The sequence below is a fragment of the Ranitomeya imitator genome, chromosome 9, assembly GCF_032444005.1.
Source record: "Ranitomeya imitator isolate aRanImi1 chromosome 9, aRanImi1.pri, whole genome shotgun sequence".
Lineage (NCBI taxonomy): Eukaryota > Metazoa > Chordata > Amphibia > Anura > Dendrobatidae > Ranitomeya > Ranitomeya imitator.
Window position 1 is genome coordinate 7490573 of NC_091290.1, and position 21995 is coordinate 7512567.

Below are 21995 nucleotides of genomic sequence, written 5' to 3' on the forward strand. Positions count from 1 at the left end.
CCAATTAAATTGATGAGTGGGTGGAGTTTTGCTCAGCTGGGCGGGGTCCGGGATTTCCCCCCAGTGAGAGCCACTGGCGTGCCGGATCCCATCGTCCATGCTCAGGACCAGGAGACTCCCCCGACTCACTGGACGGGTGGGAGGGGCTTCCGAGAATCACGTGAGTTGGCGTCAGTGCGCTGGTTGGTCACGTGGTGATAGAACGTCTTTGTGTCAAGGGAGGGGCGTGACGTCATCTCCCTGCGCCCGGAGACCCGCCAGTCGTCTGCGCGGTGATGGGGAAGAAGACGCGGGCGGCCTCAGGGCGGAGACCGATCCTCCAGCTGTCACCGCCGGGGCCCCGAGCTGCTGTGGTGCGGGACGAGGCCGGCTCTGGCTCAGACGGTGAGGCCCGGGCCTGATGTGTGCGGAGGGGGCGGTGAAGGCCGCAGTGCTCTCCCGGGGTCTCGTCAGTGTGGGGGGCACGGGACATTAGGGTCCGCTGGTGTCCAGAACGTGGGGCTGATCCTGCTGCGGGGGCGCCGGGGTGACAGGAGGTACAGGGGCTCTCCATGGTAGAAGGCGACCGACTAATGTACCGCACCGGGCCCCGGGGCTCCGCGCCACCGTCACCGGCGGATTATTGGCTCCGACAAGTGTTCTAGTCACCGGGAGCGACGCAGCAGGCGCCTGCGGATCCGCACCAAAGCCGCACCTAGTGACCGGTGACATGGAGGGAAGCAAGCGGGGTCTCCGGGCACAGCGGCACCTAGTGACCCGAGCGATGTGCAGCGCAGCAGCGGGGTCTCCAGGCACGGCCGGCAGGTCACAGTCGCACTTAGTGACACAAGCGATGTGCAGCGGGGTCTCCAGGCACGGCCGGCAGGTCACAGTCGCACTTAGTGACACAAGCGATGTGCAGCGGGGTCTCCAGGCACGGCCGGCAGGTCACAGTCGCACTTAGTGACACAAGCGATGTGCAGCGGGGTCTCCAGGCACGGCCGGCAGGTCACAGTCGCACTTAGTGACACGAGCGATGTGCAGCGGGGTCTCCAGGCACGGCCGGCAGGTCACAGTCACACCTAGTGACCCGAGCGATGTGCAGCGCAGCAGCGGGGTCTCCAGGCACGGCCGGCAGGTCACAGTCGCACCTAGTGACCCGAGCGATGTGCAGCGGGGTCTCCAGGCACGGCCGGCAGGTCACAGTCGCACTTAGTGACACAAGCGATGTGCAGCGGGGTCTCCAGGCACGGCCGGCAGGTCACAGTCGCACTTAGTGACACGAGCGATGTGCAGCGGGGTCTCCAGGCACAGCGGCACCTAGTGACCCGAGCGATGTGCAGCGCAGCAGCGGGGTCTCCGGGCACGGCTGGCAGGTCACAGTCGCACTTAGTGACACGAGCGATGTGCAGCGGGGTCTCCAGGCACAGCGGCACGGCCGGCAGGTCACAGTCACACCTAGTGACCCGAGCGATGTGCAGCGCAGCAGCGGGGTCTCCAGGCACGGCCGGCAGGTCACAGTCACACCTAGTGACCCGAGCGATGTGTAGCGCAGCAGCGGGGTCTCCAGGCACAGCGGCACGGCCGGCAGGGCACAGTCGCACCTAGTGACACAAGCGATGTGCAGCGCAGCAGCGGGGTCTCCAGGCACGGCCGGCAGGTCACAGTCACACCTAGTGACACAAGCGATGTGCAGTGCAGCAGCGGGGTCTCCAGGCACGGCCGGCAGGTCACAGTCGCACCTAGTGACACAAGCGATGCGCAGCAGCGAGGTCTCCAGGCACAGCGGCACGGCCGGCAGGTCAGTCACACCTAGTGACACAAGCGATGTGCAGCGCAGCAGCGGGGTCTCCAGGCACGGCCGGCAGGTCACAGTCGCACTTAGTGACACGAGCGATGTGTAGCGGGGTCTCCGGGCACAGCGGCACCTAGTGACCCGAGCGATGTGCAGCGCAGCAGCGGGGTCTCCGGGCACGGCCGGCAGGTCACAGTCGCACTTAGTGACACGAGCGATGTGCAGCGGGGTCTCTAGGCACAGCGGCACGGCCGGCAGGTCACAGTCGCACCTAGTGACACAAGCGATGCGCAGCAGCGGGGTCTCCAGGCACAGCGGCGCGGCCGGCAGGTCACAGTCGCACCTAGTGACACGAGCGATGTGTAGCGCAGCAGCGGGGTCTCCAGGCACGGCCGGCAGGTCACAGTCGCACTTAGTGACACGAGCGATGTGCAGCGGGGTCTCCAGGCACAGCGGCACGGCCGGCAGGTCACAGTCACACCTAGTGACACAAGCGATGTGCAGCGCAGCAGCGGGGTCTCCAGGCACGGCCGGCAGGTCACAGTCGCACTTAGTGACACGAGCGATGTGCAGCGGGGTCTCCAGGCACAGCGGCACGGCCGGCAGGTCACAGTCGCACCTAGTGACACGAGCGATGTGTAGCGCAGCAGCGGGGTCTCCAGGCACGGCCGGCAGGTCACAGTCGCACCTAGTGACACAAGCGATGTGCAGCGCAACAGCGGGGTCTCCAGGCACAGCGGCACGGCCGGCAGGTCACAGTCGCACCTAGTGACACAAGCGATGCGCAGCAGCGAGGTCTCCAGGCACAGCGGCACGGCCGGCAGGTCACAGTCACACCTAGTGACACAAGCGATGTGCAGCGCAGCTGCGGGGTCTCCAGTCACAGTCGCACCTACTGACACGAGCGATGTGTAGCGGGGTCTCCAGGCACAGCGGCACGGCCGGCAGGTCACAGTCGCACTTAGTGACACGAGCGATGTGTAGCGGGGTCTCCAGGCACAGCGGCACGGCCGGCAGGTCACAGTCGCACCTAGTGACACGAGCGATGTGTAGCGGGGTCTCCAGGCACAGCGGCACGGCCGGCAGGTCACAGTCGCACCTAGTGACACGAGCGATGTGTAGCGGGGTCTCCGGGCACAGCGGCACCTAGTGACCCGAGCGATGTGCAGCGCAGCAGCGGGGTCTCCGGGCACGGCCGGCAGGTCACAGTCGCACTTAGTGACACGAGCGATGTGCAGCGGGGTCTCCAGGCACAGCGGCACGGCCGGCAGGTCACAGTCACACCTAGTGACCCGAGCGATGTGTAGCGCAGCAGCGGGGTCTCCAGGCACGGCCGGCAGGTCACAGTCGCACCTAGTGACACAAGCGATGCGCAGCAGCGGGGTCTCCAGGCACGGCCAGCAGGTCACAGTCGCACCTAGTGACACAAGCGATGTGCAGCGCAGCAGCGGGGTCTCCAGGCACGGCCGGCAGGTCACAGTCGCACCTAGTGACACGAGCGATGTGTAGCGCAGCAGCGGGGTCTCCAGGCACAGCGGCACGGCCGGCAGGGCACAGTCGCACCTAGTGACACAAGCGATGTGCAGCGCAGCAGCGGGGTCTCCAGGCACAGCGGCACGGCCGGCAGGTCACAGTCACACCTAGTGACACAAGCGATGTGCAGTGCAGCAGCGGGGTCTCCAGGCACAGCGGCACGGCCGGCAGGTCACAGTCGCACCTAGTGACACAAGCGATGCGCAGCAGCGAGGTCTCCAGGCACAGCGGCACGGCCGGCAGGTCAGTCACACCTAGTGACACAAGCGATGTGCAGCGCAGCAGCGGGGTCTCCAGGCACGGCCGGCAGGTCACAGTCGCACTTAGTGACACGAGCGATGTGTAGCGGGGTCTCCGGGCACAGCGGCACCTAGTGACCCGAGCGATGTGCAGCGCAGCAGCGGGGTCTCCGGGCACGGCCGGCAGGTCACAGTCGCACTTAGTGACACGAGCGATGTGCAGCGGGGTCTCTAGGCACAGCGGCACGGCCGGCAGGTCACAGTCGCACCTAGTGACACAAGCGATGCGCAGCAGCGGGGTCTCCAGGCACAGCGGCGCGGCCGGCAGGTCACAGTCGCACCTAGTGACACGAGCGATGTGTAGCGCAGCAGCGGGGTCTCCAGGCACGGCCGGCAGGTCACAGTCGCACTTAGTGACACGAGCGATGTGCAGCGGGGTCTCCAGGCACAGCGGCACGGCCGGCAGGTCACAGTCACACCTAGTGACACAAGCGATGTGCAGCGCAGCAGCGGGGTCTCCAGGCACGGCCGGCAGGTCACAGTCGCACTTAGTGACACGAGCGATGTGCAGCGGGGTCTCCAGGCACAGCGGCACGGCCGGCAGGTCACAGTCGCACCTAGTGACACGAGCGATGTGTAGCGCAGCAGCGGGGTCTCCAGGCACGGCCGGCAGGTCACAGTCGCACCTAGTGACACAAGCGATGTGCAGCGCAACAGCGGGGTCTCCAGGCACAGCGGCACGGCCGGCAGGTCACAGTCGCACCTAGTGACACAAGCGATGCGCAGCAGCGAGGTCTCCAGGCACAGCGGCACGGCCGGCAGGTCACAGTCACACCTAGTGACACAAGCGATGTGCAGCGCAGCTGCGGGGTCTCCAGTCACAGTCGCACCTAGTGACACGAGCGATGTGTAGCGGGGTCTCCAGGCACAGCGGCACGGCCGGCAGGTCACAGTCGCACTTAGTGACACGAGCGATGTGTAGCGGGGTCTCCAGGCACAGCGGCACGGCCGGCAGGTCACAGTCGCACCTAGTGACACGAGCGATGTGTAGCGGGGTCTCCAGGCACAGCGGCACGGCCGGCAGGTCACAGTCGCACCTAGTGACACGAGCGATGTGTAGCGGGGTCTCCGGGCACAGCGGCACCTAGTGACCCGAGCGATGTGCAGCGCAGCAGCGGGGTCTCCGGGCACGGCCGGCAGGTCACAGTCGCACTTAGTGACACGAGCGATGTGCAGCGGGGTCTCCAGGCACAGCGGCACGGCCGGCAGGTCACAGTCGCACCTAGTGACACGAGCGATGTGTAGCGGGGTCTCCAGGCACAGCGGCACGGCCGGCAGGTCACAGTCGCACCTAGTGACACGAGCGATGTGTAGCGCAGCAGCGGGGTCTCCAGGCACGGCCGGCAGGTCACAGTCGCACCTAGTGACACGAGCGATGTGTAGCGCAGCAGCGGGGTCTCCAGGCACAGCGGCACGGCCGGCAGGTCACAGTCGCACCTAGTGACACAAGCGATGTGCAGCGCAGCAGCGAGCTCTCCAGGCACGGCCGGCAGGTCACAGTCACACCTAGTGCCACGAGCGATGTGTAGCGGGGTCTCCAGGCACAGCGGCACGGCCGGCAGGTCACAGTCGCACCTAGTGACACGAGCGATGTGTAGCGCAGCAGCGGGGTCTCCAGGCACGGCCGGCAGGTCACAGTCGCACCTAGTGACACGAGCGATGTGTAGCGCAGCAGCGGGGTCTCCAGGCACAGCGGCACGGCCGGCAGGTCACAGTCACACCTAGTGACACAAGCGATGTGCAGCGCAGCTGCGGGGTCTCCAGGCACAGCGGCGCGGCCGGCAGGTCACAGTCGCACCTAGTGACACGAGCGAGGTGCAGAGCAGCAGCGAGGTCTCCAGGCACAGCGGCACGGCCGGCAGGGCACAGTTGCACCTAGTGACACAAGCAATGTGCAGCGCAGCAGCGGGGTCTCCAGGCACAGCGGCACGGCCGGCAGGTCACAGTCGCACCTAGTGACACAAGCGATGCGCAGCAGCGAGGTCTCCAGGCACAGCGGCGCGGCCGGCAGGTCACAGTCGCACCTAGTGACACGAGCGAGGTGCAGAGCAGCAGCGGGGTCTCCAGTCACAGTCGCACCTAGTGACACGAGCGATGCGCAGCAGCGAGGTCTCCAGGCACAGCGGCATGGCCGGCAGGGCACAGTCGCACCTAGTGACACAAGCGATGTGCAGCGCAGCAGCGGGGTCTCCAGGCACAGCGGCACGGCCGGCAGGTCACAGTCACACCTAGTGACACAAGCGATGTGCAGCGCAGCAGCGGGGTCTCCAGGCACGGCCGGCAGGTCACAGTCACACCTAGTGACACGAGCGATGTGTAGTGCAGCAGTGAGGTCTCCATGCACAGCGGCACGGCCGGCAGGTCAGAGTCGCACTTAGTGATATGAGCGATGTGTAGTGCAGCAGCGGGGTCTCCAGGCACAGTCGGCAGGTCACAGTCACACCTAGTGACACAAGCGATGTGCAGCGCAGCAGCGGGGTCTCCAGGCACGGCCGGCAGGTCACAGTCGCACTTAGTGACACGAGCGATGTGTAGCGGGGTCTCCGGGCACAGCGGCACCTAGTGACCCGAGCGATGTGCAGCGCAGCAGCGGGGTCTCCGGGCACGGCCGGCAGGTCACAGTCGCACTTAGTGACACGAGCGATGTGCAGCGGGGTCTCTAGGCACAGCGGCACGGCCGGCAGGTCACAGTCGCACCTAGTGACACAAGCGATGCGCAGCAGCGGGGTCTCCAGGCACAGCGGCGCGGCCGGCAGGTCACAGTCGCACCTAGTGACACGAGCGATGTGTAGCGCAGCAGCGGGGTCTCCAGGCACGGCCGGCAGGTCACAGTCGCACTTAGTGACACGAGCGATGTGCAGCGGGGTCTCCAGGCACAGCGGCACGGCCGGCAGGTCACAGTCACACCTAGTGACACAAGCGATGTGCAGCGCAGCAGCGGGGTCTCCAGGCACGGCCGGCAGGTCACAGTCGCACTTAGTGACACGAGCGATGTGCAGCGGGGTCTCCAGGCACAGCGGCACGGCCGGCAGGTCACAGTCGCACCTAGTGACACGAGCGATGTGTAGCGCAGCAGCGGGGTCTCCAGGCACGGCCGGCAGGTCACAGTCGCACCTAGTGACACAAGCGATGCGCAACAGCGAGGTCTCCAGGCACAGCGGCACGGCCGGCAGGTCACAGTCGCACCTAGTGACACGAGCGATGTGTAGCGCAGCAGCGGGGTCTCCAGGCACGGCCGGCAGGTCACAGTCACACCTAGTGACACAAGCGATGTGCAGCGCAGCTGCGGGGTCTCCAGTCACAGTCGCACCTAGTGACACGAGCGATGTGTAGCGGGGTCTCCAGGCACAGCGGCACGGCCGGCAGGTCACAGTCGCACTTAGTGACACGAGCGATGTGTAGCGGGGTCTCCAGGCACAGCGGCACGGCCGGCAGGTCACAGTCGCACCTAGTGACACGAGCGATGTGTAGCGGGGTCTCCAGGCACAGCGGCACGGCCGGCAGGTCACAGTTGCACCTAGTGACACGAGCGATGTGTAGCGGGGTCTCCGGGCACAGCGGCACCTAGTGACCCGAGCGATGTGCAGCGCAGCAGCGGGGTCTCCGGGCACGGCCGGCAGGTCACAGTCGCACTTAGTGACACGAGCGATGTGCAGCGGGGTCTCCAGGCACAGCGGCACGGCCGGCAGGTCACAGTCGCACCTAGTGACACGAGCGATGTGTAGCGGGGTCTCCAGGCACAGCGGCACGGCCGGCAGGTCACAGTCGCACCTAGTGACACGAGCGATGTGTAGCGCAGCAGCGGGGTCTCCAGGCACGGCCGGCAGGTCACAGTCGCACCTAGTGACACGAGCGATGTGTAGCGCAGCAGCGGGGTCTCCAGGCACAGCGGCACGGCCGGCAGGTCACAGTCGCACCTAGTGACACAAGCGATGTGCAGCGCAGCAGCGAGCTCTCCAGGCACGGCCGGCAGGTCAGAGTCACACCTAGTGCCACGAGCGATGTGTAGCGGGGTCTCCAGGCACAGCGGCACGGCCGGCAGGTCACAGTCGCACCTAGTGACACAAGCGATGTGCAGCGCAGCAGCGGGGTCTCCAGGCACGGCCGGCAGGTCACAGTCACACCTAGTGACACGAGCGATGTGTAGCGGGGTCTCCAGGCACAGCGGCACGGCCGGCAGGTCACAGTCGCACCTAGTGACACAAGCGATGTGCAGCGCAGCAGCGGGGTCTCCAGGCACAGCGGCACGGCCGGCAGGTCACAGTCACACCTAGTGACACGAGCGATGTGTAGCGCAGCAGCGGGGTCTCCAGGCACAGCGGCACGGCCGGCAGGTCACAGTCACACCTAGTGACACAAGCGATGTGCAGCGCAGCAGCGGGGTCTCCAGGCACAGCGGCACGGCCGGCAGGTCACAGTCACACCTAGTGACACGAGCGATGTGTAGCGCAGCAGCGGGGTCTCCAGGCACAGCGGCACGGCCGGCAGGTCACAGTCACACCTAGTGACACAAGCGATGTGCAGCGCAGCAGCGGGGTCTCCAGGCACAGCGGCACGGCCGGCAGGTCACAGTCGCACCTAGTGACACGAGCGATGTGTAGCGCAGCAGCGGGGTCTCCAGGCACAGCGGCACGGCCGGCAGGTCACAGTCACACCTAGTGACACAAGCGATGTGCAGCGCAGCTGCGGGGTCTCCAGGCACAGCGGCGCGGCCGGCAGGTCACAGTCGCACCTAGTGACACGAGCGAGGTGCAGAGCAGCAGCGAGGTCTCCAGGCACAGCGGCACGGCCGGCAGGGCACAGTCGCACCTAGTGACACAAGCGATGTGCAGCGCAGCAGCGGGGTCTCCAGGCACAGCGGCACGGCCGGCAGGTCACAGTCGCACCTAGTGACACAAGCGATGCGCAGCAGCGAGGTCTCCAGGCACAGCGGCGCGGCCGGCAGGTCACAGTCGCACTTAGTGACACGAGCGATGTGCAGCGGGGTCTCCAGGCACGGCCGGCAGGTCACAGTCACACCTAGTGACACAAGCGATGTGCAGCGCAGCAGCGGGGTCTCCAGGCACGGCCGGCAGGTCACAGTCGCACTTAGTGACACGAGCGATGTGCAGCGGGGTCTCCAGGCACAGCGGCACGGCCGGCAGGTCACAGTCGCACCTAGTGACACGAGCGATGTGTAGCGCAGCAGCGGGGTCTCCAGGCACGGCCGGCAGGTCACAGTCGCACCTAGTGACACAAGCGATGTGCAGCGCAACAGCGGGGTCTCCAGGCACAGCGGCACGGCCGGCAGGTCACAGTCGCACCTAGTGACACAAGCGATGCGCAGCAGCGAGGTCTCCAGGCACAGCGGCACGGCCGGCAGGTCACAGTCACACCTAGTGACACAAGCGATGTGCAGCGCAGCTGCGGGGTCTCCAGTCACAGTCGCACCTAGTGACACGAGCGATGTGTAGCGGGGTCTCCAGGCACAGCGGCACGGCCGGCAGGTCACAGTCGCACCTAGTGACACGAGCGATGTGTAGCGGGGTCTCCAGGCACAGCGGCACGGCCGGCAGGTCACAGTCGCACCTAGTGACACGAGCGATGTGTAGCGGGGTCTCCGGGCACAGCGGCACCTAGTGACCCGAGCGATGTGCAGCGCAGCAGCGGGGTCTCCGGGCACGGCCGGCAGGTCACAGTCGCACCTAGTGACACGAGCGATGTGTAGCGGGGTCTCCAGGCACAGCGGCACGGCCGGCAGGTCACAGTCGCACCTAGTGACACGAGCGATGTGTAGCGCAGCAGCGGGGTCTCCAGGCACAGCGGCACGGCCGGCAGGTCACAGTCGCACCTAGTGACACAAGCGATGTGCAGCGCAGCAGCGAGCTCTCCAGGCACGGCCGGCAGGTCACAGTCACACCTAGTGCCACGAGCGATGTGTAGCGGGGTCTCCAGGCACAGCGGCACGGCCGGCAGGTCAGTCGCACCTAGTGACACAAGCGATGTGCAGCGCAGCAGCGGGGTCTCCAGGCACAGCGGCACGGCCGGCAGGTCACAGTCACACCTAGTGACACAAGCGATGTGCAGCGCAGCAGCGGGGTCTCCAGGCACGGCCGGCAGGTCACAGTCACACCTAGTGACACGAGCGATGTGTAGCGGGGTCTCCAGGCACAGCGGCACGGCCGGCAGGTCACAGTCGCACCTAGTGACACAAGCGATGTGCAGCGCAGCAGCGGGGTCTCCAGGCACAGCGGCACGGCCGGCAGGTCACAGTCACACCTAGTGACACAAGCGATGTGCAGCGCAGCAGCGGGGTCTCCAGGCACAGCGGCACGGCCGGCAGGTCACAGTCGCACCTAGTGACACGAGCGATGTGTAGCGCAGCAGCGGGGTCTCCAGGCACAGCGGCACGGCCGGCAGGTCACAGTCACACCTAGTGACACAAGCGATGTGCAGCGCAGCAGCGGGGTCTCCAGGCACAGCGGCACGGCCGGCAGGTCACAGTCGCACCTAGTGACACGAGCGATGTGTAGCGCAGCAGCGGGGTCTCCAGGCACAGCGGCACGGCCGGCAGGTCACAGTCACACCTAGTGACACAAGCGATGTGCAGCGCAGCTGCGGGGTCTCCAGGCACAGCGGCGCGGCCGGCAGGTCACAGTCACACCTAGTGACACAAGCGATGTGCAGCGCAGCTGCGGGGTCTCCAGTCACAGTCGCACCTAGTGACACGAGCGATGTGTAGCGGGGTCTCCAGGCACAGCGGCACGGCCGGCAGGTCACAGTCGCACTTAGTGACACGAGCGATGTGTAGCGGGGTCTCGCGGCACGGCCGGCAGGTCACAGTCGCACCTAGTGACACGAGCGATGTGTAGCACAGCAGCGGGGTCTCCAGGCACAGCGGCACGGCCGGCAGGTCACAGTCGCACCTAGTGACACAAGCGATGTGCAGCGCAGCAGCGAGCTCTCCAGGCACGGCCGGCAGGTCACAGTCACACCTAGTGCCACGAGCGATGTGTAGCGGGGTCTCCAGGCACAGCGGCACGGCCGGCAGGTCACAGTCACACCTAGTGACACAAGCGATGTGCAGCGCAGCAGCGGGGTCTCCAGGCACAGCGGCACGGCCGGCAGGTCACAGTCGCACCTAGTGACACAAGCGATGTGCAGCGCAGCAGCGGGGTCTCCAGGCACAGCGGCACGGCCGGCAGGTCACAGTCACACCTAGTGACACAAGCGATGTGCAGCGCAGCAGCGGGGTCTCCAGGCACGGCCGGCAGGTCACAGTCACACCTAGTGACACGAGCGATGTGTAGCGGGGTCTCCAGGCACAGCGGCACGGCCGGCAGGTCACAGTCGCACCTAGTGACACAAGCGATGTGCAGCGCAGCAGCGGGGTCTCCAGGCACAGCGGCACGGCCGGCAGGTCACAGTCACACCTAGTGACACAAGCGATGTGCAGCGCAGCAGCGGGGTCTCCAGGCACAGCGGCACGGCCGGCAGGTCACAGTCGCACCTAGTGACACGAGCGATGTGTAGCGCAGCAGCGGGGTCTCCAGGCACAGCGGCACGGCCGGCAGGTCACAGTCACACCTAGTGACACAAGCGATGTGCAGCGCAGCAGCGGGGTCTCCAGGCACAGCGGCACGGCCGGCAGGTCACAGTCGCACCTAGTGACACGAGCGATGTGTAGCGCAGCAGCGGGGTCTCCAGGCACAGCGGCACGGCCGGCAGGTCACAGTCACACCTAGTGACACAAGCGATGTGCAGCGCAGCTGCGGGGTCTCCAGGCACGGCCGGCAGGTCACAGTCACACCTAGTGACACAAGCGATGTGCAGCGCAGCTGCGGGGTCTCCAGGCACAGCGGCGCGGCCGGCAGGTCACAGTCGCACCTAGTGACACGAGCGAGGTGCAGAGCAGCAGCGAGGTCTCCAGGCACAGCGGCATGGCCGGCAGGGCACAGTCGCACCTAGTGACACAAGCGATGTGCAGCGCAGCAGCGGGGTCTCCAGGCACAGCGGCACGGCCGGCAGGTCACAGTCGCACCTAGTGACACAAGCGATGCGCAGCAGCGAGGTCTCCAGGCACAGCGGCGCGGCCGGCAGGTCACAGTCGCACCTAGTGACACGAGCGAGGTGCAGAGCAGCAGCGGGGTCTCCAGTCACAGTCGCACCTAGTGACACGAGCGATGTGCAGCGCAGCAGCGAGGTCTCCAGGCACAGCGGCACGGCCGGCAGGGCACAGTCGCACCTAGTGACACAAGCGATGTGCAGCGCAGCAGCGGGGTCTCCAGGCACAGCGGCACGGCCGGCAGGTCACAGTCGCACCTAGTGACACAAGCGATGCGCAGCAGCGAGGTCTCCAGGCACAGCGGCGCGGCCGGCAGGTCACAGTCGCACCTAGTGACACAAGCGATGCGCAGCAGCGAGGTCTCCAGGCACAGCGGCGCGGCCGGCAGGTCACAGTCGCACCTAGTGACACGAGCGAGGTGCAGAGCAGCAGCGGGGTCTCCAGTCACAGTCGCACCTAGTGACACGAGCGATGTGCAGCGCAGCAGCGAGGTCTCCAGGCACAGCAGCACGGCCGGCAGGTCACAGTCACACCTAGTGACACAAGCGATGTGCAGCGCAGCAGCGGGGTCTCCAGGCACGGCCGGCAGGTCACAGTCGCACCTAGTGACACGAGCGATGTGCAGCGCAGCAGCGAGGTCTCCAGGCACAGCGGCACGGCCGGCAGGTCACAGTCGCACCTAGTGACACGAGCGATGTGCAGCGCAGCAGCGGGGTCTCCAGGCACAGCGGCACGGCCGGCAGGTCACAGTCGCACCTAGTGACACAAGCGATGTGCAGCGCAGCAGCGGGGTCTCCAGGCACGGCCGGCAGGTCACAGTCGCACCTAGTGACACGAGCGATGTGCAGCGCAGCAGCGAGGTCTCCAGGCACAGCGGCACGGCCGGCAGGTCACAGTCGCACCTAGTGACACGAGCGATGTGTAGTGCAGCAGCGAGGTCTCCAGGCACAGCAGCACGGCCGGCAGGGCACAGTCGCACCTAGTGACACAAGCGATGTGCAGCGCAGCAGCGGGGTCTCCAGGCACGGCCGGCAGGTCACAGTCGCACCTAGTGATACAAGCGAGGTGCAGAGCAGCAGCGAGGTCATCAGGCACAGTGACACGGCCGGCAGGTCACAGTCGCACTTACTGATACGAGCGATGTGAATGAGTTTTTGATATCAACCATCTATTGTAAATAAAATCAGAAATGTGAAGCTAATCGGTCCATCCTGCAGATTTCACCCTTTAGGATCAACCTCACTGTTGGGGTCCAACACTCGGGAGTCCCACTGATCTGTGTGCACAGAGCCAGGACTGTACAGCTCCACACACAGTGTACTGGCCGCTCTCAGTACTGCAGCTCACGTCACATTCATTTCAATAGGAACGCAGCTGCAGTACAGAAAATGGCCTCTACAGAGTGTACGGCGCCACGCTGTTCTGGTTGTGTACATCCAGTTATCACCAGGACTGCTAACAGCGGATCTTGGGCGTGTCATATGTCGGACCACCGACTATTCTGAAGTTAGCGGACAACCATCTTAGCAATTATTGATCAGTAGTGAGCTTGTGCTGGGAGGCATGGCTTCATTACTGCATTCTAGTTGTGTGTAGAAATCTGCCGGCCGTCAGTCACTGTTAGGATCAGGTGGATGATGAATGTTTCCCTGCTTTGGTCCTTGTGGGATCAGGCGGACATTGTGCTCCCAGGCTCTGATCTTGTGTCCTCTCCCCAGCAGAAGACGCCGTCTCTCAGAAAGGACTCGTTCCTCCTGCTGCAGTGATGGTGACAGAAGCGCAGGCCGCAGTAGTGAAGCCGACAGGTAAGATCTGGGGCTTCATCCCCCCCCGTCCCTCTCAGCACACGGTGTCTGTGAACGATCAGCTGATGTTTTCCTTCCACAGGTGGATTGTGCCTGCTCGGAGCGTACACAGACAGTGACGATGAGGATGGAGACACTACAGACAAACCCGTATCTGTGCCCAGCACTAAAGGAAACAGCTCTGCTGATATTGACAGCACCTTGGCCAATTTCATGGCGGTGAGGACGTAAACTTAAGGTTCTTGATCCCCCTCTAATCATGTGCAGGAAGGGCTGTGCATTGTTTATTAATGGGGAGAAGGGAGGAAAGTCCTGCTAGACCCCTACAAGTACCAAGACTGGGTATCTTGAGATCCGACATGCCCAGTCCTGTTCTACATCTTCTGATAATGGTGTGAAGGGGCCTCCCGTTGACCCAACACACATTGTTGGCTGACTGACTTCAGATTTATGGCATTTCCTTTGCATAGACTATAACTGTCTGCGCTTTAGTTCAGTTTTTCAGAAACGGTGACAATAACAGTAGCAGATTTGCCGCAATGTGTCAGTGCAGGGAACTTTAAGCCTGGAGCCACAAATAAAGGAGACCCCATTGGTACATGTGGAAAACTCTGTTGTGTCGGCCTCTGTTCAGAGCAGCTGTTGGGAGTTTTTGCAGAAGAGGGAATGAACATTTCTGCAAGTAGCTTTATTGTTTGTCTTCAAACTGACGGAGCCTGACCGACTTCTATATTTGGGGTCTGTATTTGGTGCAGTATTTGGGGCCCCAGTAATGTCCGACATACCATGGATCAGACGGCTTTCAGCGGCTCCTGAATTTACGCAATAATAACGTTTCCGTTTATGAGCAGCCGAGATCTCGGAAAATGAGTAATTAACACTTCCCTTCCTGGTGCAGGCGATTAAAGCGAAGGGCGAAGCATTGATTGTTTTCTTCCTCAGGAAATTGATGCGATCACTGCTCCTGATGGAAGCTCTGTGTCCACATCTGCCGTCCCCCCACCGACTCCTCCGAAACCGGATCCAAAGGATTCCCATGGTTCCACCTCCGCTGCTCACAATGGTTCAGGTCCCAGTGCGTCCGGGGATTTGTGGCATTACGACACGCAGTGCTCTCTGGCGGGAGGTGAGTGAGCGAGCGCTCGCAGATCATAAGGGAATCAACGCTTGTTCAGTCGGCAGCGATCCCTCCCGATACCGCTGCACCCCAGTGATGTATATGAACCTTACCTGGACGGGAGTGAGGATTGGGTGAATGCCGGATCTGCCATTTTTTTGGCACACTGCCTTTAAGGGCTATTCCCTTTTTCTTACATTTTATGGGATACGTACAGGATTTGCTATTAATATATAGTACATGCAGAACCCACCAATGGGAACTGTGTGATCTGCACGTACTGTACACTATGATTAGGGTTATCCTGTGGATGTGCCATAAATGGAGGGGATGGCAGTACCCCTTTAATCGTGCACGCTCGTCCTGGGCCCCTAAGTGCGATGCATTAATGAGTCGTCCATACTTGTCTTTCAGTTGGAGTTGACATGGGAGATTGGCAGGAAGTGTGGGATGAAAATACTGGATGTTATTACTACTGGAACACGGAGAGCAATGAAGTCACCTGGGAGCTGCCTCCGAGCCTGGCGTCACAGGTGCAGGGCGTGCAAGGACATGGCAGCAGGTAAGGCACGCCTAATCTTCATCCTTCCATGGCTGGACTGCGGGGTAGTAACAGATGACCGTGATTTACAGCATCGAGGCTCCTGCGATATCGGCTGCAGTCACCACAGATTCCCTACCGGACGTTAAGGACGAGGCTGCATCCGTGCCGGCGGTGTCCGGTGCTGTCAGCGCTCCAGTGCTTCTGAAGAGGGAGGCTAAGAAGGTAAGAAAATCTCTGCTCCAGCTGAAGACTCTAATTAGATGAGAAATTAGTGGGGTCTGACTGAGGAGAGTGGGGGGCTGCACATCTGTCTTCTCAGTGGTAGAGCCAAGAACATCTGCGAGAAGTCTCTGCTCAGATTCAGGACTACGCTTGGTCACATTGATCTTTGTGGGGGGGTTTTGGCACATGTTCTGCTGCTAAGTGTGAATGTGGGGGTCCGGAGGTCCTACCTCTACCTGACCTGCTTATAATATGGGCGATGACTGGGTAATAAAAGAAATACAAATATAATTTCTTGGTTGCTTCATTGGGGGACTGTCCCCCCAACTAAGGCTGCATGAAATATTTTATGTACTAAAAATCCTCTCCCATGATTCGCAGCCTGAAGTCGGGGTCCCCTTTAGAAAATGGGGTTCTTTTGTGTTTTAGGAAGTGAACGAAGCTGTTCAGGCCCTTTCCAATAAGGAGGAGGAGAAGCTCGGGGTGGCTGCGTCGCTCCTGGCACCACTTCTGCCAGATGACGTGAAGGAGGAAGAGGAACGCTGGCGGAAGAAGGTCATCTGTAAGGAATACTTGGTGGAAGCCGCGTCCGAGGACGAGGAGGACATGGCCACCGCCTGTACTGATGGAGAACCTGCTGCCGACAACCAGGCCCAGGATGACATCTGCAGCACCGTCCAGTCTGGAGAGAGTGAAGAAGAGACTGAGGAGCAGGACACACTGGAGCTGGAGCGGGTGCTGGAGAGAAAAAGGGTTCGGGATTTGTCACTTGTCCTGAATGTTGTCCCCGCGGTGCTTAAATATCAGCTATAAATGGCTCCCGCAGAGGTTTCCTCATAAATAGAAGCTTTTAGTTAATGTGAGACCTGAGATTCGTGCTTATGTTGGAGCATTATATCCGCAGGTCTCCAGGATACGAGACCTGCAGATACTAATACGTGGTAATATAAGAGCCTTATAATGAGGAGAGACTGTGTGGAATTTGTCATGAAGCACGCTGCCCCTTTAAATAAGCATTTGTGTCTTGTCCTGCAGATTCAGTAGTAACTAGAGATTCAGCATGCTGTATCATGGACTATATGGGCCGCATACGACTTATGTGACTGTTGCTAGTGTCCGTCATATTGGATGATGTGCCTTTAAATAATTTTGGCGACTCTTTATTTCTCTTGCCAGGCTGAGCTGAGAGCCCTGGAGGAGGGGGACGTCAGCGTGTCCGGATCCAGTCCACGCTCAGACTTCAGTCAGACCGACGAAGCCCAAAAGGCCAAACCTCCCATCAGCAAGTGGAAAGTGTTTGTGCCCGTGGCCAGCCCCAGCTCAAGCCGCAGCTCCAGCAAAACCGGGCGAGACACTCCTGAGACGGGTGAGCGGCTGTAACCATCATCCACTTCTGCCTGTACGGGCGCTGCGGGACTTTGGGGGTAACTCGGCCTTTTTATATTCCCAGAAATGGGGGCCGAAGCCGCAGAATGTCCGCCCCCTGCGAAGGAGCCCGAGGGTGAAAGTGTGAAGACCAAGCCAAAGCTTGAGGAAGAAGAGGAGGACCTGAAGGTAATGTCGTCTGGTGGAAAACCTCGCTGCCATTATAGGGGTTGTCCAGGGATAGAAAACATGGCGGCGTTATTGGAATAACAGCACCACCTGTATCCAGCCTGTGTGGGATCGTAGCTCAGGCTGCAGCTGTGCTGCTCTTTTTAGAAGAAAGCCGCCATGTTTTTGTCCACTATGGATCGATTCCCCATCCCCCTCCTCCATTAGAGTATATGGCATGAATGAGGGAAGGGTCGGGGCACAAAGCGGCTGAAATAAATAATACGGTGTTTCCGCTAAACGAAAAATGACGTCTTCAATCTCTGCGTATTGCGTAAAAGAAGCCGCCAGGTCTGGGAACGCTGCGTCCGCGTGATCCTCGGGGCCACACAGGGGCCCTCCGCCTAGTACACGAATGTGCCGGACTGTACCGTTTGCTGCTCTTCACTCTTATACAGGGGTCCTGAGCGAGGGTCTTCCCTCCGATATCCATGCGCGGTAGCGGAGCGCTGCCTCCCTTGCTCTGCGGAGCTCGTTCTTCCTCCTTTTTATATTTTCTTCCCTCTCTTCAGTTCCAGATTGGAGAACTCGCAAACAACCTGATCAGCAAGTTGGAATTTTTGGGCATCAACAGACAGAATGTGTCCAATTTCCACGTCCTGCTCTTTCAGACTGAGGTGAGTGGTTTTTTGCAGGATTTTTTTGCAGCCCCCCCCCCCCCCCCCGTCGCCATCCCCCGGTCTTCTTCTGATAGATATCTTTGGCGTGTTCGTTGCTTTTTCAGACCCGAATCTCAGACTGGCGGGAGGGCGCCCTCAGCGGAAGCTACTTGAAACGCAAACTTCAAGACGCATCAGAACAAATAAAACTGTATGAAATTAACGCCACTCCTAAAGGCTGGTCCTGCCACTGGGACAGGTACGAATCTTCCCCAATTTTCACCTTTCACATCTCAAACATGACTTTGTGACATCACCACCTGACCTCGTGACCTCATCTGTCTGGAGACTGAACGCGGCGGCGGAAATGTAGTTGCTGGGGCAAAGTGAGCGCTTGGGCCTGCAGATCGGAGAAACTTATGTGATAGCGGTGTATGCGTAGTGTTCATGTGATAAGGAGGTCCCTATCGGACGGAGGTGCCGAGTGCACGGCTCTGGGAGGGCAATGGGGGGAAGCGCATGCGACAGCTCTGTGACCCTTACAGGATTTGGAAGCCTTTGTTTGCGTAACATCGGTGAAGTTTCCACAAGCTTCATGATGCCAAGTATCTCCGAAGATCAGGATTCTGTCTCTCGTCATGCAGGTCAGACAAATTATTTTTTTACATTTGTCTTTTTTATTTTGCTTTTATTTTACTTTTTTTGTATTTTCTGCTTATTGAAGATCTTTACTCTTTATCTTTCAGCTATAAGAAAATTAAATTCAATTACATAGTTTGTCTGAGCGGCGCCGTTAGAGGAGGTCACCTACATGAGCGTGACGTTCCCCGAGCGCTGCTCGCCTCTAATCTCCCCTCCCCATTGTACTCCGGAAATGATTATCAACTAAGACTTGCCCTTTTTGTATTGCTAACATGTCCCTGCCGTCCTCGTGGTAGGATGGAGATTTTTTTTCCCCCCTTTTCTATATGTTGGGTTCCCAACCCCTGTCCGCTGGATGCAGCCACAGGGGGAAGGGACCTAATGAAAGATTCGACTGCGCAGGAGGCGGAAACTTAAAATCTTTCTCTGTTTTTGTGATTCAGGGATCATAGACGTTATTTCTATGTTAATGAAATCTCAGGAGAGTCGCAGTGGGAGTTTCCCGATGTGGAAGAGGAGGAGTCGGCACCCAAAAATAAATCAGAAGCAGCTGCTAAAGTGGCTGAAAGGGACAAGATCCCTGGTGCCCCCGCTCTTCCTCCGGAGCCGCCAGCATCCGTGCCAGGTAACGTATTGGGGAATGTGTCGTCCCTATGGACATGGCGGCTGCCCGGAGACTCATTCGTTCTTTTTCCTATTGCTTTCCAGTTGCAGCTAATGTTCCAGTTTCTCATTACTGGGAGTTTGCGCAGCCGCCACCTCTCCCCCTGGAAGCCCCTCCGCCGCCGCCACCTCCTCCTGACTCGCCCCCTCCTCCGCCTCCTCCACCACCGCCCCCTTCTTCACCGCCCCCTACTCCCCCAATGGAGGACGGCGAGATAGAAGAGGTTGAAATGGAAGATGAAGACTGCGAGGAGCCTCCCGTCCCAGGAACAGAAGCTATGCTTGTGAAATGTGTGAATTCTGAGGTCCCGGCAGCTAAGGTGTGGGGGGCAACGGGGCTTAAAGGGGTGGTGCAAAATTAGAACAGGTCTTGTCAGACCAGTCTATGGGCTATGTTGGATATTGCAGGTAAGCCGCACGTTCAAGCGCCAGTATTATCTGTATTTTAGACGAAAGCAGAACCGTCTGCAAAAGGCACCAAGCGGAAAGCCGGCTCTGATGTGTTCGGAGAGCAGTCTGTGACTATCGGAAGCTGTCCGGTCCTCTACACGCAGCAGTCCGTCTCAGCAGGTCTGATGTTGGGAGTTTTACACTACGACTGTTTACTAATGTGCAATTTTCAATTTTAACTTTATTTTTTCAATTTACTGTCATTCCAGCTCCTGTTATGGCTGCCATGAGCATCCCCTCCAGTTACATGGGACTTCCACTACAAGTCCCATCTCCGGTTATGATGAGCAGCATAGACTATGCAATTCCAAGCGCCAATATGGTGCCCTCCATCCAGCATGCATTGCCACATACGACCATGTCCACGTCTACAGCTCCTGAGCAGCAGGTTGCAATACCGCACATCCAAGCCCCTGCAAGCAAACCCCCGCCCCTAGAGAAGCCAAAAAAGAGCAAAAAACTAAAGGTAACGCTCGATAATAAATAGAAGTCAGACGGGGGGGGGGGGGGGGAAGGGGGGCGCGGGTCCGTCGCTGTCATCAGGGAAAATGCATGACAAAGCGTAGCCATGGGTCTGACCTGGCTCATATGTAGGGGTCCTGCCTGGCCTGTTTCTATGTAGCACATGTTCAGAAGCCGCAGCATGGGGAACATTATACAGCAGTCTAGCTGTGAATCCAGCCCTGGAGTTTGAGTTACCACAAAGCAGTAACATGGAGGACATTTATAAAGAAGTGTAGCTGTGAATCTTCTCATGGGGTGAGATGACACAATTATTAGAAAGCATGGCGGACATTATACAGCAGTATTGAGAAGTGGAGCTGTGAGTCCAGCACTTGCGCGAGCAACAATACAAAGCTGCAGGACATTATACAGCGGCATTGAGCAGTGCAGCAGTGAGTCTTCAACTGTAGTGAGATAAAAGCAGCAACATGGAGGAAATTATACAGCAGCACTGGGCAGTGTAGATGTGTATCCAGATCAAAGGTAAGATCAGATACTGGAAACTGTAGCACAATCTGTGTCATGGCCTCTTTTTGTTCCTTTTAACTTTAATAGGCAGCTGTAATCTGATACCTCATCTTTATACAAATTTTAGCAGTTTAAGAGTGAGGAGTTTAGGTGTCAGTGGATGATAGAAGTGGCTCATAAGTGAAGAAAGAAGCTAGTTTTCATGATGAGATATTGCATAAAAATCTGTTGAGATGACAGTGACCATGTAACGCTCTCGCCCGAGAATCTGAGCTTTCGCTCTCCACAGGTGAAGAAGAGTAAGGTGAAGATGCCGTCTCTGGTGCAGAAGTGGCAGAACATTCAGAAGGAGCTGGATGAGGAAGAGAACTCCAGCTCCAGCGATGAAGATCGCAGCGTCCTGAACCAGAAACGTATTGACGAGTGGAAGCTACATCAGCTATCCAGGTATGTGAGCGCTGCGCCTGTGATCGGACCACGTCTTGGCACCGCTGGGGTCCGTGCACACAATCTTACAGCAGCAGATTACGGTTATTAGATGACGCAGCTACAGGCAATCATCTGATGGCGCCACAAACCCTGCGGCCGCCCGGCCATTTCTATAGAGTGACACTCCTGTAATAAGTCTCTGGTCCTGTATTATCAGCGTGATCTCTACATCCAGCTGCAATTTTACTATTTACTGTCTCGTTTCAGTGGTATGGCGGAGAAGAACGCCAACTTTGAAGTCCTCCCTGAAGATTGGCGGCAGAGATTAAAGAGGAGGAAAATGGCTTCCAGCACGACAACCTGACCACAACGTGGGATACTGCACAATGAAATCCACTTTTCTTTCCCTTCACTTCTAGGAATGTTGCTCGTTTCCTCAGATCATGCGTCCGATGCAATTTTTCACGAGCTCGGCTGCATTTTATCTTTGTCCAAGGCCAGGACTTGCCTCTTTTTTTTTTTTTTTTCCCCCCCACCACCCCCCCCCCCCCCTTCCCCGTGGTGCACATTCCTTCCTAACGCTGTACCCTGAGGAGACCTGCAGCAGGAGCGTCTTCTTTTCTAACCTTACCATCCTGTGGCTCTAGAATTAGCAAAACTACAAATCCCAGCATGCCTTATGGCAGTCAGGACCTTTTGGGTTCTATAGTTCTCCTAGAGCCGCGCAGGCTGTATATCGCACTCGGTCTGTTCATGTACAGTAGAGATCAGACTCCTCCACAGGGAAAGCAGCAGCCGGACTGTGAGGCGGAGGGATAATCATGGCGGTGCGCCCCAATCATTGAGGTTACGCAGCCCGTCTTCTACATGCAGAAGCGGCATCCGAGGAGCGCTGCTCCAGATGTAACGCTGCCCTCCGGTCGCCCTGTGATCTTGCTGCTTTCTGTGTGAAGGCGTCTGGTCTGTGGATTCCCATGGGGAGGTATTTATATGAAAGGTGTTCAGTTTCCGTTCTGTCTCCTGCACCAGCTGTAAATACGTGTACATTAGTCTGGATGGACGACCTGGGTTTTAACGTCTTCAGATTATTTTTCCCCACTGTTCTCTGTAAATGCTGTAAATATTAATAAAACGCATTTTTACTTGAAAAACTAAAATCTGTCTTGTGTTTTAACCTTCGAAGTGGAGCTTAAGATGGGACCTGTGATTAATCCGAACGCCGCCAGGTATGAGCAGGCTTGGCGACTACAGCTGGCCGGTGACCTGAAGGGTCCGGCGTGGCACTAGGCCGACTTCACACCCCGCCTGG

The 21995-nt window shown here is 59.6% G+C and overlaps 1 protein-coding gene across 2 annotated transcripts; it reads left to right on the forward strand.

Annotated features, from left to right (window-relative positions):
• The first annotated feature begins 216 nt into the window (after positions 1–216).
• FNBP4 (formin binding protein 4) lies at positions 217–21843 on the forward strand. Of its 2 annotated transcripts, none has more exons than XM_069739817.1 (17): positions 217–384; positions 13369–13455; positions 13538–13674; positions 14398–14581; positions 14987–15134; positions 15206–15338; positions 15768–16091; positions 16515–16704; positions 16789–16892; positions 17444–17548; positions 17656–17789; positions 18616–18797; positions 18881–19155; positions 19285–19405; positions 19495–19751; positions 20547–20704; positions 20954–21843. In XM_069739817.1, the coding sequence occupies exons 1-17, from the start codon at positions 276–278 to the stop codon at positions 21048–21050; spliced, it is 2745 nt and encodes a 914-aa protein (XP_069595918.1). In that variant the 5' UTR covers positions 217–275; the 3' UTR covers positions 21051–21843. The 2 variants fall into 2 exon arrangements, with proteins under 2 accessions (XP_069595918.1, XP_069595920.1); XM_069739819.1 differs by having other exon boundaries at positions 218–384; positions 13372–13455.
• Positions 21844–21995: the final 152 nt, after the last annotated feature.